At 57.0% G+C, this 15,629-nt stretch overlaps 6 protein-coding genes across 6 annotated transcripts; 1 reads left to right on the forward strand and 5 right to left on the reverse strand.

Annotated features, from left to right (window-relative positions):
• Nucleotides 1-215: 215 nt before the first annotated feature.
• On the reverse strand, nt 216-822 carry IUM83_07274 (uncharacterized protein; the record flags this gene model as incomplete). The annotated part of the gene is made up of 3 exons (XM_067931557.1): nt 216-296; nt 368-655; nt 787-822. 3 exons carry the CDS (start codon nt 820-822, stop codon nt 216-218), a joined length of 405 nt encoding a protein of 134 aa, XP_067780456.1.
• An 8,232-nt stretch (nt 823-9,054) lies between these two features.
• Nucleotides 9,055-9,561, reverse strand: IUM83_07275 (uncharacterized protein; the record flags this gene model as incomplete). Its single annotated transcript, XM_067931558.1, has 2 exons — nt 9,055-9,346; nt 9,422-9,561. 2 exons carry the CDS (start codon nt 9,559-9,561, stop codon nt 9,055-9,057), a joined length of 432 nt encoding a protein of 143 aa, XP_067780242.1.
• A 1,248-nt stretch (nt 9,562-10,809) lies between these two features.
• Nucleotides 10,810-11,208, reverse strand: IUM83_07276 (uncharacterized protein; the record flags this gene model as incomplete). The annotated part of the gene is made up of 1 exon (XM_067931559.1): nt 10,810-11,208. The coding sequence occupies one exon, from the start codon at nt 11,206-11,208 to the stop codon at nt 10,810-10,812; it is 399 nt and encodes a 132-aa protein (XP_067780485.1).
• Nucleotides 11,209-11,726: 518 nt separating this feature from the next.
• On the reverse strand, nt 11,727-12,867 carry IUM83_07277 (putative protein phosphatase; the record flags this gene model as incomplete). Its single annotated transcript, XM_067931560.1, has 3 exons — nt 11,727-11,906; nt 11,995-12,105; nt 12,181-12,867. 3 exons carry the CDS (start codon nt 12,865-12,867, stop codon nt 11,727-11,729), a joined length of 978 nt encoding a protein of 325 aa, XP_067780444.1.
• A 207-nt stretch (nt 12,868-13,074) lies between these two features.
• On the forward strand, nt 13,075-13,508 carry IUM83_07278 (50S ribosomal protein L20; the record flags this gene model as incomplete). The annotated part of the gene is made up of 2 exons (XM_067931561.1): nt 13,075-13,215; nt 13,302-13,508. 2 exons carry the CDS (start codon nt 13,075-13,077, stop codon nt 13,506-13,508), a joined length of 348 nt encoding a protein of 115 aa, XP_067780341.1.
• A 329-nt stretch (nt 13,509-13,837) lies between these two features.
• Nucleotides 13,838-15,210, reverse strand: IUM83_07279 (Creatine kinase B-type; the record flags this gene model as incomplete). Its single annotated transcript, XM_067931562.1, has 2 exons — nt 13,838-15,138; nt 15,204-15,210. The coding sequence occupies 2 exons, from the start codon at nt 15,208-15,210 to the stop codon at nt 13,838-13,840; spliced, it is 1,308 nt and encodes a 435-aa protein (XP_067780342.1).
• Between the last annotated feature and the right edge of the window lie 419 nt (nt 15,211-15,629).

Raw genomic sequence — 15,629 nt, forward strand, 5'->3', positions numbered from 1 at the left:
ACGTCACCCGAGCAATGCTGAAGAAGCGTTCCACCACGTTCGACGTGGGTGGAATGCTCTTCAGCTGCTCATACTTAACACGGTCCTTGCAAGCCGCCGGCGCTTACGAAGACGCCCCACGAACGACGCGGCTGCCTCCTCCGCTACCTCACTTGCGTCTGCGTCGTCAGGCCTGACAGCTTCAAAAGGCTGCAGAGCGACCCTTTCAGCCCGCGTCAGTCGCTGCGCCTTCCCGCGGAGAACGCGAACACAGCCAGACTCAAAGTCTGGGCTGTGCACAATGTTGGCTCGAGGTCCTGCAGAATAAAAACATTATATAATTGTAAGTTAAATTAATAAACACAAATTCCGCAATTATAAACTTAACAATGAAGCGCTCATATTGTGGCTTGACAGCAATCAGCTCGTCAAACCACTCGCGGACATCCAGCAGGTCAACGTCATGGCCTTGAAGGGCCTTAGAGACCGACTCGATATCGCAAAACGCTTGGTACAGGGCGCGCAGTCGCTTGTTCGCCGCCGGCGGCGGCAGCAGCTCCATGATGTCGTCGTCCTCGACGACGAGGAACTCGAGGAGCTTGAGGTAGCGCCGTACCATCTCGAACGTAGAGCTCCAGCGCGTGTCCTGGCGGATGACAGGCCGAAGTGGAGTTTTCTTGCAAAATTACAAAAAAATACAAAAGTACACAAATTGTGTTAGAAACATATTGACACACCATATATACACAATAGGGCTTACAGTAGTTTCGCAGATTGGGTCAGAGTACGTAGCTTGACCATGAGTACCTGAACAGCAGCCAGGTCGTCCTCATACGCCGCCATGTCTGCCTGAACAGCAAGGTTCAGTCGGTGGCTTGCGCACCCGATAAGCGGCACGCTCATAAGAGTCGCCAGCCGGCGGTTTACGGCGCAGTTGTCAGCTACAAGAAAGCGACACTGCGCCAGCTGTACGCCATAGTCGCGTGGCAGCATGGTGGCTGTAACGGGGTTACACGTACAAGTGGCTGCAAGCCACTTGTGAATTTAACAGATAGGTTATCTGTTAAACGTTTTGGATACTTCCTCACATTGGTGTAAGACACACCGATGGATACATTGAAGTGGACCACCACAGTGAGTGGTCCACACATACCAAAAGATCCTATTGGTAGAAAGCAGCATCTTTCTACCAATCAGAGACATGCATATTAGCGGGGCTCTGACAGCCAGCCGCTGCCAACCCTTTCATAGATGATAAACAGTTTTTAGCAGATTTTAGAGGAAGATCAATTTACAAACAATACAGTTCTCATTTTACCTTAAACTAGCTACTTGGAGTCTTGTCTAAAGTTAACTTATATTTGTGTACTCAAATATAATTAACCTAAGTAATTACTAAGTACTTACGCTTCCTCATACACGTTGCGCAACGTGTAAGCTAAAGTAGTGAGTCAAGTTAGACCCACTACACCTGGTAGCACTTAGTAGTCCGTCCAACGACCGACTGCTTGACGTTCGTACGCGGTGTACGAACGCGGAGCCGAGAACCACATGAGCACGGAGGTGCCCATGGAGAGCTCCAACACGCCTGCAACGCATGTTGCACGCGCTGACTGCCCCCACCTGTCTGACCCAGAGTGGGAGGCCCTCCAACGACTGTCAACAGTCATTGGAGAAGCGGCGATAGCTACAATGCTGCGTACGCTATCGCCGACGGAGCAACATGGTGTTGCTCTGGGATTCATCATGAAGGAGCAGCGTGACGCTGCTTCCTCAGTGACGGCGTCGTCAGGGACGACACCGCGTGCTCAACCATTAAAGTTGAGCGTAAGCAATTACGTGGGAAGAGAGGGCGAGCCTCTCCTCCGATGGCTTGTCGAACTCGACACAGCCATAGCGGCTCGACGCATCGTCGACCCGCTGTCGAAGGTCGCGTTCGCCATGTCCTGCCTTGGCGGACGCGCAAGGAGTTGGGCGTATGGACGCCGACTCTCCGATCCTACGTGCTTCAGCACGTACGAAGTATTCAAGGAGGAGCTCAAACAAGCGTTTGAGCCCCCGCAAAACGAATTCCGGTCGAGGGCGGAGTTCCTCGACCTTCAGCAGGGTAAGCATGATGTCCATGCTTACGCGCAGCGCGCACGATATTTGGTATCAAATATCGTGACTAACCCGATTGACGAGGCGACCAAGGTCGTCACGTTCATGAAAGGACTTAGAGATGGGCCTGTGAAGACCTATCTCTTCCGAGAGTACCCGAGTACTCTCGAAGCTGCGATCACTCTTGCCATGCAAGAGGAGTTTAGCCTGCGGCAGGCTAAACTGCATGTGAACGTGCCGAGGCCGCAACCACGCCCGGTAGCGAGGACGGGAGGTCCGGAACCAATGGACCTCTCGAGCGCAACAACTGCTGGTTACCAGCAGCAGGGAGGTAACGTGCGATGCTTCCGTTGCGGAAGGATCGGTCACTTTGCACGGGAGTGCACAGCTCCCATGCCCCCTGGAGGTGGCCGTCGTGGCGATGCTAGGCATCGCCGCGGACCAACAAAAAACGCGAACATCCAGTAGGCGCGGGGCGCCCTACTGGTAATGCAGTCGCGCGTGCCGACATCGGGCACGCGACACTGAGGACTGCAGCCCCCAGTGAGACCAGCTCTCACTGCAAGAAACAAGATGACAGGCCAAACCTAGTCATCTTGAAGGTTTACCCGAAGAGAGCGAGTGACTCTCTTCGAGCTTTGGTAGACTCAGGCGCGTCGAACAACTTTGTTCGACTACGAAGCCTGTCGAGACTTGACTTCGAGGAGGTAGATACACCTCGAAGTCTTCTGGAGGTACGACTGGCAACAGGTGCCATCGTGAAGACCGAGAAGCGCGTCGTGAACGTGCGCTTCTCGTACAAACAACGAGTGTTTGTCGAACACTTTATCGTCCTGGACCTGGACGATAAGTTCGACGTAGTAATGGGCATGCCGTGGCTTGCACGGCATGATCCGGTGACAGACTGGAAGAAGCGCACGCTCGTGCGCTTCGGCCGCGACAGCGGAACAGAGAGCGATGGCCCTGTTACCGCAGCGCACGCACCAGCAGGTGCGCGCGGCTCACCAGTCGAGACAGCGCTTTATGCCGCTGTCCCGGAGTGCCCAAGGAGTGCGCGAGGGCGCGCACAAGTGGGGTCCACGTCGGCAATGCTGCCGACGTCGGAAGAAAAAGATGTGTTGGTTCCGGGAACCAACACCCACGTTCAAGCGTGTAAGGGACAGTCCCTGACCCGAAGCGGTCAGGTCGACAACGACGCGTCGGCTCCGGGAGCCGACGCACCCTCGGTCATGAGGGGCTCCGCCAATGATTGGCGTCGAGGTGACGAAGGCGTGTCAACTCCGGGAGTTGACGCTGCAAACAGTGCGGGCGGTTGCAAACGTACCGCACTGACGCAATTTGCATGCTGTCGTGCAGCCGGGCTGCACGACGAAGCGCCATGCGATCAAGCCGGGCTTGATATCGCGCGCCCGCAGACAGGGTCTGCCGGCGAAGGACACATTACCGTGCAGCCGGGCTGCACGAAGGAAAATGCGGTCAAGCCGGGCTTGATACCGCGCGCCCGCGGACAGGGTCCGCCGACGAACGACTGTCCACGGCCGGGCCTGGACAAGAAGAACAACTGTGCGGAGCCGGGCTCCGCACAACAAGAAGACGGCGCAAGCGGAAAACGCTGCGCAAGTCTCGGTCCGGGACCGAGACGCAACAAGAGCAGTCTGCTGGGCAGACTGCGGCGGTGACGCCGAATGTCAAGACGCTAAGCGTCTTGACGCGCACCTGATACTGGATTCCAGTATCGCGACATGGAACTCGCTAGTCCTCCGACGACGGCGTCGGAGTTGACTTCGCTTCCAGCCATGAGCTGGAAGCGCTTCACGCGACTTGCACGATGGACGCATCGAGCAAGTCTGCGTTCTTCGACAGCGAAAGAACGGGTAGCGAGAGCGAAGAGCTGAGGCAGCTCTTCATGGGAAGTACCACTGAGAGTGAAGACACTCTCAGTGCGAAGACGAAGCGAGAGCGCTTCGAGGAACAAGGTTGGGACTCGCTGAAGTCGAGTCCCTATTACGAATTGTTGAGGGAGTACAAAGACGTACTCCCGGAAGACATTCCTGCGGAGCTTCCGCAGGATAAGGGCATTCAGCACGAGATTGATCTCGTGTCGGGCACGAAGTACTGTGTCACGCGGCAGTGGCCACTGCCGCGAGAGCAAGTAAAAGCGATCGACGACTTCTTTGAAAGTCGTCGCAAAGCAGGACAAGTGCGGGAATCAAAGTCCCCGCACAGTGCTCCGACGTTCTGTGTCAAGAAGCCACAGGGCGGATGGCGCATCGTTCATGCCTACAACAAGCTGAACGATGCGACGGTACCGGCGCAGACGCCGATACCACGAAAAGATGCTATCATCGATTCGATGGCCGGGAGCACCGTTTACAGTGCTCTCGACTTGCGAGATGGATTTTATCAAATCCTAATGCGTGAGAGCGATATCCCTCTCACGGCAGTGAGCACGCCAAGCGGCATGCTCTGGGAATGGCTAGTAATGCCACAGGGGCTTAAGAATGCCCCTACGACTTTCAACAGGTGCGTGACGCACTTGTTGCGCTCGGTGCGCGACTTCGCACCGAGCTACTTCGATGATGTATTCATCCACAGCCGGGCTGTGGACGGGAAGACCGACGTAGAGATGCACAGGGTGCATCTCCGGCAGCTACTTGAGCTTATGCGAAAGCATAAGCTCTACGCGAACCTGAAGAAGTGTATCTTCGGGGCGAGCGAGATACCCGTCCTCGGGTGTCTCGTAGGGAAGAATGGTGTTCGCCCTGACCCGGAAAAGGTCAGAGTGATCAATGAATGGCCAACGCCTTCAAGTGTCAAGGAACTGAGGCAGTTCCTTGGCCACGTACTTGTGCAAGTACGTGGAGGACTATGCGGGCAAGATCCGCCCGCTGTCACAGCTTCTTAAGAAAGAAGCTGTGTGGAATTGGACACCCGATTGCCAAAAGGCATTCGATGCAGTCAAGCGGGGCTTGACTGAGGCGCCGATCTTGGCAGTGGCTGACCAAGATCGCCCATTTCACGTAGTGTGTGACGCATCCGATTTCGCGATCGGATGCGCGTTGATAGCAGCACGATCACGAGGGCCGTGATCGTGTCGTCTACTACCAATCGCGTCAGCTGAAGCCAGCTGAGCGCAACTATCCGGTGCATGACAAGGAACTCCTTGCCATGAAGTATGCACTCGCAAAGTTCCGAGTGTACTTGCTTGGGAGTAGACCATTTGTGGTCTACACCGACCATGCTTCACTGCGCACCGCAGTGAAGTCGCCACATTTCACAAAGAATGGCGAGATGGCTCTCATTCTTTGCGGAGTATAACTTCCGGGTCGAATACAAACCCGGAAGATTGAACGTGGTGGCCGACGCGTTATCACGTCGGCCAGACTATGCAGAAGCTGTTGACGTCAATGCCATTGACGCCATGCGATCGAGCAAACCCACATCATCTCTGTTGGATGATGTGAAGGCCGCGTACGCGCACGACGCGGACGCGAAGCTCTTGCTGGCCTATGGCACAGCGCCTTCTGACAAGTCCCGTCAGAAGCTGCCCAAGCACCTTCGAGCGCGTGCACACCGCTTTCGTGTGCACGACGGACTGCTACTCTACAACGCAGTCGACGACAACGCGGATCGCGTTGTCGTGCCAAATGACCATGACCTGCGACTCAGGATCATGTACGAGTATCATGATGCCCCGACTGCGGGACATCTCGGACGTGAGAAGACTTACGTCCTTCTCACGCGCGACTTCTACTGGCACCACCAGTATAAGTGGGTGCGCAAGTACATCCGTGCTTGCGAGGTATGCTAACGCGTGAAGCCTGCGCCATTCGCGCAGGCTCCACTGTAATCACTACCGACTCCGTCGGAGTGTTGGAAGTCCATGTCTTTGGACTTCATCTTTGGTCTTCCCCCGGACAGCGGAGGGAACACCGGTGTTGTGGTCTTTGTAGACCGTTTCAGCAAGATGGTACATCTTGCTGCGGTGCCAGCAGAGGTGACCGCAAAGCAGACAGCCCGTCTGCTCGTCGACATGGTGTTCAAACACCATGGCATGCCGTCCGACATCGTGTCGGACAGAGACCCGCGCTTCACAGCGCATCTGTGGCAAGAAGTGTTTACACTTCTTGGGAGCCAGCTTTCCATGTCGACTGCGGATCATCCGCAGACGGACGGTCAAACCGAGCGCGTGAATCGCGTGCTCGTCGATATGTTAAAGAGCTACGCTCACTCGTTCCAATACTGGAGCGAGTGCTTACCGATGGCAGAGTTTGCCATCAATAACTCAGTGCATGCCTCGACAGGGCATACACCGTTCTACGTGAATGCCATGCGGCATCCACGTCTACCGAGTTTACTCGGAGTGATGGCTCCCACTTTAAGTGGGGGAGGATCTACGACTGCAATACAGCAGCCGCAGAAAACCGCTGACACTTGCACAGTGTCAGCTGCAACAATGGACAAACCACATGAGTCTGCGCAGGGCGCAGACTCCCCTAACAACATGGCTTAACGACCACGGATCTGCGCAGGGCGCAGACACCGCAAAGAACCACGCAGAGGCCGGGCCTCTAGCGGAGAGCGAGCTGAATGACTTCAGCTCGGATGCAATCAGTTTCATCACCAAAAGACAAGCCGTGATTCGGTTTGTCCAAGACACAATAGCAGCTTCTGTTGATCAACAGAAGCTGAACGCAGACAATGCGGGCAGAGGCAACACAAATGAATTTAAAGTTGGTTCATTAGTTTTGTTAGCTACACAAAACCTGCCTAAACATGCAGTTTTGGATTTCGGAGCAAGCAAGCTTGCTCCGCGCTTCATCGGGCCGTTCACTGTGTTGGCACGGCACGGCAACGCATACACGCTAGACATACCGTCTAGCATGCGCCTCCATCCGACCTTTTACGTCGGACGGCTGAAGCCATACCGGCAGCACGAGCCATCTAGCTCGGCTGACCCGAAGCCTCGGCAGGAGCCGAGGCAGAAGCGGAGGACTTGGCCTCGGCGACGAGCAACCTCTCCTCCAGCGCGCGGACGCGCTGGAGCAACCCTTCATCTGGGTCCCCAGCTCGACCTGGATATTCGAGGCGGTCTGCGAGACCGCCGCGACTTGGGCCTTCTGGTTCGCCAGCTCCTGTTTTAGGGCGGCGAACTCAGCGCCCTGCAGACGCTCCACGACGGTCACCCGGTCGTGGAGAGGCGCATACTGATCAGCCCGGGGCTGATCATACCCGGGCGTGTTCCCACCCCGCCACCGCCGATCCGTGACGCCCGCGGCTCAACCCGCTGGATTGTTGAGCGGATTGTTGACCATAGTATCCCGAAAACGAACCCTCAAGGGGCTCGTTTTCGTATTCGTTGGAGAGGATTTCCTCCCCATCGAGATACATGGGAGCCGCGGAACGTCTTGCTGGAGGACGTTCCGGAAATGGTGAGGGCGTACGAAGAGCAGTACGCGCTGGTGCAGCGGAAGTAGTACGAGCGCTGCGATCATCGCTAGCGCCCGAACCCTCACGTGCTAAGAACTTAGCACGGAGCTCTTTGAGACTCTCGGGCACACGGAACGACGTGTACCCGTTCAGGTCGCGGTCGCTCAAGCGGACCGCGCCTGGAAAGCACTTCGTGCACTGAAAGCCCTCGGGCACAGCGCACGGCACATTTGCCTCCTCAGCAGCAACATGAAGTTGCTCCAGCTTTCCACGCTTCGAGTACGTCTCGAAGCGATCACGCGCTTGCTTAATCCGATCACGGTAAGCACTCGGCCTCTTGTTGAAGTTCTCAACAAAGGCGTTCCAGCTTTGACAAAGTGCCTGCCATTCGGGCACTTTGCTGCGAGAAGAGGTCTTCTTGCTTTGAAACCATCGGAGCTCATGAAAGAGTCCGATGTAGTAATCGCGCCTTTGATGCGTTTCCGCATCAAAGTGCAGCTCGGCAGCCACAGCGTCATCTTTGATGGCGCTGCATACGTACAGCGGCACCTCATTCGGAGGTACCGAGTTCCCAAACCGGTCCGCGATCTCGGACGCGGACGGCATCCATGGGTCGCGCGCTGCAGGCGCAGCGCGCGGAGAGCCTTGAGCTTTAACATCACGCGCTGCAGCAGCAGCGCGCGGAGTACTGAGAGCCCCAGCGGAAGCGAGTGGGGTATCGCTCTCAGTACGCGAACGCTTCGAACTCGAAGCGTCCGATTCGTCCCCCTTCACGCGGGCGAACGTTCTTGGCGTGAGGGTCGAGCGATTCGCTCGACACTGAGTCTTTACGCTTTGAGGGCGAGTCCTCCTCGCCCTCCATGTCTTCATCGTCGTCGTCGAAGTCGACGACGTCACCGTACTTCGCCTTTTGGCGTTCGAAGTAGTCGTCGATGGAGAGATGACTCCCCATCGACTTTGCGGACTTCTTCTGAGGCGCGCTCATCGTTGAATGAGCGCGGATTTCTTCTCCAAACGCGGAGAATTGACGAATGGTCAATTCCAGAGATTGACGTGCGGGGACCCCGCGCGTCTAACCTTAAGGGGGGGATGGTGTAACGGGGTTACACGTACAAGTGGCTGCAAGCCACTTGTGAATTTAACAGATAGGTTATCTGTTAAACGTTTTGGATACTTCCTCACATTGGTGTAAGACACACCGATGGATACATTGAAGTGGACCACCACAGTGAGTGGTCCACACATACCAAAAGATCCTATTGGTAGAAAGCAGCATCTTTCTACCAATCAGAGACATGCATATTAGCGGGGCTCTGACAGCCAGCCGCTGCCAACCCTTTCATAGATGATAAACAGTTTTTAGCATATTTTAGAGGAAGATCAATTTACAAACAATACAGTTCTCATTTTACCTTAAACTAGCTACTTGGAGTCTTGTCTAAAGTTAACTTATATTTGTGTACTCAAATATAATTAACCTAAGTAATTACTAAGTACTTACGCTTCCTCATACACGTTGCGCAACGTGTAAGCTAAAGTAGTGAGTCAAGTTAGACCCACTACAGTGGCGACGAACTCGAGGTGCCCTTGGGCGGAGAGGTCCTCGTCCAGCGCGTCGAGCAGCGGCGCCATGCTGAGGGGCGTTGTCTTTGCGCTGCCGTTCACCTCGTAGCACGCAAACACGGCGATATAGTGCTCGGATGCGTGGGTCCAGCCGTCGAGCATGATGCCGAAGCGTGATGGAAGCTCCGGCGCAATCGAACGCTCGACGGCAACGACGACCCCGTCCATGCCAGCCCGCAGCGTTTCCTCCGAGATGGGGTCCAGGCTGGAGTAGCTGAATAACATCCATAAAATAAAGCCGTTACTTTCGATAGTAAAGTAAGCACAGTAAAGTAATGTATACACGTACCGTCTTGCTTCGCGGCTCTCACAAAAGGATAGTGGCAGGTTGCACATGACAATCCATACCATCCAGCCGTGGAGGTTGAGCGCCGAGTGGCGTACGAAGTTGACGAGCGAGACTGTTTCTGCCGTCGTAGCGTCGAGCATGACAGTCTCGTAATCAAGATGCTCCCGCCTGACATCTTGCATCAGGTTGGAGTACCCGTTCCGATGGGTCTGCTTCCGCACCGTGCCGCAACGGCAGCGGAAATTCTCGAGAATCACCTCGTCATTCTCGTCACGGCACGGGCGGAAGTAGAACCCCGAGACTTGGGAGTTGGTGTACGTAGGAAGAGGGGGGCGGGTGCGCGGGCCAAGCTGGGAATGGGGACTTGGTGGCTTTGGGCGGTAAAAATTGAAACGTGAATGCTGCCGGTGACTAGCAACGCGGACGACCAATGATCCCAGCGCTTCTGAACAACTGGAACCTAGTAGATGGCTGGTTAGCAGCAAAATTAATTGTATAAAGATGTCTGTCATAAATTATGTAATATCACAAGTCAACAAAATAAGTTATCGCAGTAAATGTCTTGACCCGCGGAAATGCGTAATTTATTGTTATTTTCGGAAATAATGTTATTGACAATGCTATTTTCGGAGGGCCTGAGCAAGAGCAATCGTGTCTTACCTTCACCAAGTTAGAGCAGAAAGCGAACTCGTGCATACACTGAAGCCGCATGATAGGACGGCCCCCGCTCTCCCACCCAAGTCTTCAAAACTCGTCTTCTACACATCATACATCGCATGTCAAACAGATTAGTAAGAGAACACCGACGTTGCATGATCACGACGCTTGAGGCAAGGCGATGCGTGGCCCTCTCTCTCCGAAAGCCATCGCGAGTGGTGCCTTGAAAGTGTAGCTGTCCCGCCGCTGCTGGGCCTGCTCCTGGAAGAATGTGGGCTACTTGAGAAAGCCTTCCTAGCAGCATGGTAGCTCCGAGCAGTTGGTTGACAATTGCGAAGTGTCAAGACGGGTACCATTCAGGAAACCATCGGCCACCACATACAAAAGCGTATATACAAAACCGAAGATAAAGAGGGGGTGATGCATGTTGGTAGCATGAGTTTGCACTGCAGGGTCTTACCAGGACGCCCAGCCACCGCTTTGAACACTAGCATCGCCGTGTGTTGCATTAACCCTCTCTACTGCGTTTAACCAAGCTTGAGAACGGGCGTGGCAAAGCCATCCCTTCGACGTCATGATCCAAGCACTCGAATCCTTTATTGACAAGGTAATAGCTCCCTCGTTGTGCGCACGCAATGCAATCCGCGGTTCTTCAATAAATACTTCCGCCCATCAACCTGCGAGCGTCTCGAAACAGCCAGCGGCTTTAACGACCACACGAGCGACGACGCTCACGAGTAGAAGAGCAAGTAGCTCGAGAGCGACGCGCCGGGCTCTTTGACCATGAGGATCAGCACGGCGGCCAACCCGAGCGTGCCCACCGTGACCACGAGCGCCATCACGAAGCGCAGCAGCAGCACGAAGAAGATGCCGTGCAGAATGCCGCGCGCCTCACCGCGGAACACCTCGACGGACTTGGCGGTGCTGCTCTCGAGGTTCAGCAGCTCGTTGAACTCGCCCGACGTGCCGCTGAACGTGCGTCGGCGCTGGCGGGCCGTGAGCAGGTTGTGGAACGGCGACGGCGCGGCGGCGAGGCGCGCGCTGCCGGGGCGCGCACGGTGCCGCTGCTGGGAGTCGTCCGAGTGCGCTCGGATTGGCGGGGCAGGCGGGCGCGCTTGGTCTGACGCCATGGGCTGGTGGACTGGCGGAGGCGGGGCTTGCTCGTCTCAGGGCGGCGTCGCCACGACGCGGGTCGGAAGATAGGCGCGACGGAGCCAGCGCGGGTCAAAAGCGGGAGTGCTGCGATCACTCGAAAACTCGTTCCATTTTATTGCCCATACTGAAGTCAAGTGCGGCGAAGGCGGCGTGACTGGCCGAAAACCGGCTGGACTATCAGCGAATCCCAGCCGGCGTACCCACTTCAACACCGGGCTGCTGGCAGTGCCAGCCTGACACTCGTTGACCCACCATGGCCTGCAGGACTGCTGCTGCAGGAGGCGGCAGCAAGTTCAGCGCAAGCGCAGCAGGAGCGGACTGCTGTATGTGTAGGAGCGGACTGCTGAATGTGTACCCATATGCGTGGTGGAATAATCGATTACACCCGATGACGCCCGATGACGCCAAGCTCGACAGTGATACAGCAAGCAATCAGTTCCCAACGCGACTCGCTGTATTTATCTATGCGAGGATGCGGACATCAACTTGCGCTCTAGAGCTTGGACGCCACCACGACTACCTTCGCCACGACGACCGTGATGTCGTCCGGCTTGAGGTTGTGGCGGAGCGAGGCCAGCACGATGTTCTCGGCGGCCTTGTCGGGGTTCTCCGCGATCACATCCACGAAGGACGCAAGCTCGCCCGACCAGTACCGTCGCCACGAAAGCACAGGCTGCTCCAAAGAAAAAACAAAAAACAAAACACCGCTCGTTAACACCTGCAATCTTCCGAAACCAAACCAGCACATGCAGGGGGCCTACCGGGAACTGCGAGGGTGCCTTCTGCAGATCAGGGGCGAAGTTATCCCATACGCCATCGGTCGCGAGCACCACGAGGTCGCCATCCTGCACATCAATCTCGCCCGAGTCCGCCTACAGCGCGACGACAAGCGCTGGTAAGCAAGCCCGCACAAAGCACCTCTCCACCAACTAATCAGCCTAACGTACATCGTCGGGGTGATTCTCGATGGCGCCGTACTGCTTGAACCGCAGCGGGATCTTGGCCAGCTGGTACGGCGCGCGTCCGTAGTACTGGAATCTGCTGCGGAAGATGATCTCTCCGTTCCGGATGACCACGAAGCCTGAGTCCCCGAGGTTCGAGTACTCGAGCACGGGCTTGCCCTCGGGCGACTGCTTGAGCCGCACGATGCACGCGGTGGTGCTGCCCGCCTCCACCTCGTCGTCCAGCAGCGCCTGGTTGTACCCGTGCGCGAGCACCTGCTGCGTGGTGGCGCTCTGGTTGCTGGCCGTCTGCTGGCGCACGAACACGGCCGCGTTGCGCATGAGGCTGCGCGAGATCTTGCCCGGGTCCACGCCGTTCTCGTTCCAGCCGCCGACACCGTCGGCCACGCCCACCACGTCGGGCGTGAGGAAGAACGAGTCCTCGCCGCACGTGGTCGGGTTGGCGCCGATGCCGCTGTGGTCTTTGCCCAGCGCGCAGCGCTTGCCCTTGCACGCGGCCTTGGCGTCCAGGAAGAAGGACGCGGCGCTGGCCACGCGCCCGTTGCCGTCCGGCTTGCCCGCCGCCGAGCTGAAGTGGAAGCCGCGTCGCTGCGGCTGCGTCATGGCTGCTCGGCGCAGAGATCGCTGGACGGAAGTGGCGCCCGCGCGGCGGCCCAGGCGCTGCAGCATCATGATGTCGGTTGCCTCGGCTCCGCTCGGGTGTGCGGCTCGCAGTATATAACTCCCGCAATAACACTTTCGACCAATCAGGGGAAATTGTGTCTCTGATTGGACATAAATCGGACCCGAGGGCAGTGGTCACCAAAGGAGCTCCCCACCGCAGACTCGGACTCTGTGAAGGCAGGAAGGACGCACTAGCAGCAGCAGCAGCAGAGCAGCATGTCGTGGGCGAAGCACAAGAAGATCCTGGCCATGGCCAAGGGCTACCGCGGCCGCGCCAACTCGTGCTACCGCACGGCCATCAACCGCGTGGAGAAGGGTCTGCAGTACCAGTACCGCGACCGCAAGCAGAAGAAGCGCGTACGTAAATTAAAACTTTTGTTACGTGTAGTTGGCTATTGTTATTATGTTGCTTATTCGCTTTAATTGTGTTGCAATGGCCGCAGGACATGCGCTCGCTGTGGATCCAGAAGATCAACGCCGGCGCGCGCCAGGAGGGCCTCTCGTACTCGAAGCTCTACGGCAAGATGAACGGCTCGGGCATCGAGCTGAACCGCAAGGTGCTGGCCGACATGGCCGCCACGGAGCCCTTCAGCTTCAAGTCGGTGCTGGAGGTCGTCAAGCACATGGAGGGCGTCACCAAGGCCCTGTAAATATGCTGAACCTTCAAGCGTCAGGTCGGGCATAGGTAGATTGGTACGGAAGCAGGCAGGCAAATGCAGCTCGTCGTTGTTGTGCAGCCTTGGCTTGATAGAGAAGCGCGCGCTGGCAATGCAAGTCGGTTGTGTGATGAAGAGACTTGACATTTTTATTTTTTTTTTCAGCTCATGTTGTTGTCTCTCGTAGATTTCCTCCCTGACTCACGCGGTGAGGCTTCATCTGACCCACCGATTCACCCCTTCAACATTCACAGAGCGCCACTTGATCGTCTCAAGCTCGCGTTGGGCGGTATGCATGCATACATACTCGTGTGTGCACGGGCTTACTTCAAGATGGCAGCGACCTTCTTGTCGATCGGGCGGCCCTTCTTCAGGTCTTCCTCGAGCTCAATGAGCTTCCAGATGCCGTCGATCATGGTCTGCACCAGCTCCACTTCCGAGAAGCCAATGCGGGCCTTGTTGGAGACATCGTAGACGCCGCCCGGGCCAGGAGGCGAGTGTTCGCCCTTCGAGCCACGAGCCTGGAGGCCCAGAACAGAGCACAAGCTGTAGAAGCGCTCAGACTCCTTGGACAACTGCGGGAACTTGATCATGACGCTAGCGCGCAGACCCGTGCCCAGGTTGGACGGGCAAGTGCAGACGAAGCCCAGGTGGTTGTCGTACATGTACTCACGACCCTCGCCCTTGACGACCTCCTCCACGTCCGACACGCCGCGGCTGAAGCGGTCGAACACTTCCTGGATGTTGCCGCCGTTCTGCATGGCGATCACTCGCATGTGGTCTTCCTCGTTGACCCACACCAAGAAGGTCTTGTTGTTGTTGTGGAAGATGCCGCGTCCGTCGGGCCAGTCACGGGCGGCCCCCGCGTTGGTCAGCAAAGTGCCGCCGCCGGGCTTCTGGAAGAGGAAGTGGTCGTCGATGAGCTGCTGCTCCTCCTCCTTGGTCATCTTGCTGAGCGGGTAGTACTTGCCGGCCAGGTCCTTGGTGAGGTTGCTCAGTGCCTTGGACAGCACGCGCTCCACCTCGCGACGCTCGCCACGCGAAGTTCCAGGCGGCAGGGCCAGGCCGCGCACGCTGCGGCCGGCGCGGATGCGCGTCGAGATGACGTAGCTGTCCGGGATCTTGCCGTTGCGGATCTTGGACGGGTCGATGTCCGTCTTGTGGGTGTCCGTGGGCTTGTAGCCGTGCCAGCCTTCAATGACGGGGTCCATGAGCTCCTTGAAGGTCTGGTACGACTCCTCGTCGCCGGCCACGACGCCCACGCCCAGGTGGGGGGTATCGATGCCCGTCTGGATGGCCTGGTCGATCGTGTAGCCGCTGGCTGTCCGGCGGTCCTTGAGCTTGTGGTAGATCTCGGGCGTCAGGTGCTTGGCCATGAGGCTCTTGTGCTTGGGCGTGAGCACGGGGTAGTTGTTGTACTTGGGCTTGGAGGCCGCCGCGCCGCCGCCGCCGATGCCCAGGTCGCGCTCGATGTTCTTGAGGCGGCCCGAGATGTCCAGCAGCACCTCGGCCGTCGAGTTGGAGCTCTCAGCGGGCTTGGTCTGCGCCAGCGTCGACGCCGCCAGCCCGAGCGTCACGGCGCCGGCCCCCGCGATGTAGCGGGCGTTGGACTTGAGCATGCGACCTGGAGCATCCAAGCAAGTAGCAGAGTTAGCGAAGCGAGACGGCTCTGGGAGCACTGGGACGTACTCAACATGGTTGGTGCTTGGGCGAGGCTGCTTCCGAGGCGCGAGTGGCTTGGGTAGTGGCCGACCAGTCTGGAAATGCCAAACGAGCGGCGCTCATTTGCTCATTTGCGATCTTTGTCGAAGAGACGCCTAAAGATTCGCAAGGTCGGGCCAACTTCAATGTCGTTGCTGGTGGCACAGGCAGGTCAAGGCGATTGTGGTGGTCCTGCCAGGTCAAGGCAATTGCCAAGCTTGCTGCAGTGCATGCATATGTAGCTCTGCATAATTGCTGCGCGTGGTTGGCAGTGAACTTGTACTCAATAAGTATGTTTTTGTGTCGACGTCAGCCGCAAATTTACCACGACCAGCACACCTACACGATCGGTTGCCTTGCTCTCTCTCTCCTCGAAGTCAAAGTCACAAGCCCTCGCGCGGCCTCCCGGATCGG

Source organism: Phytophthora cinnamomi (genome assembly GCF_018691715.1).
Source record: "Phytophthora cinnamomi strain GKB4 chromosome Unknown Contig127, whole genome shotgun sequence".
NCBI classification, from domain to species: domain Eukaryota; phylum Oomycota; class Peronosporomycetes; order Peronosporales; family Peronosporaceae; genus Phytophthora; species Phytophthora cinnamomi.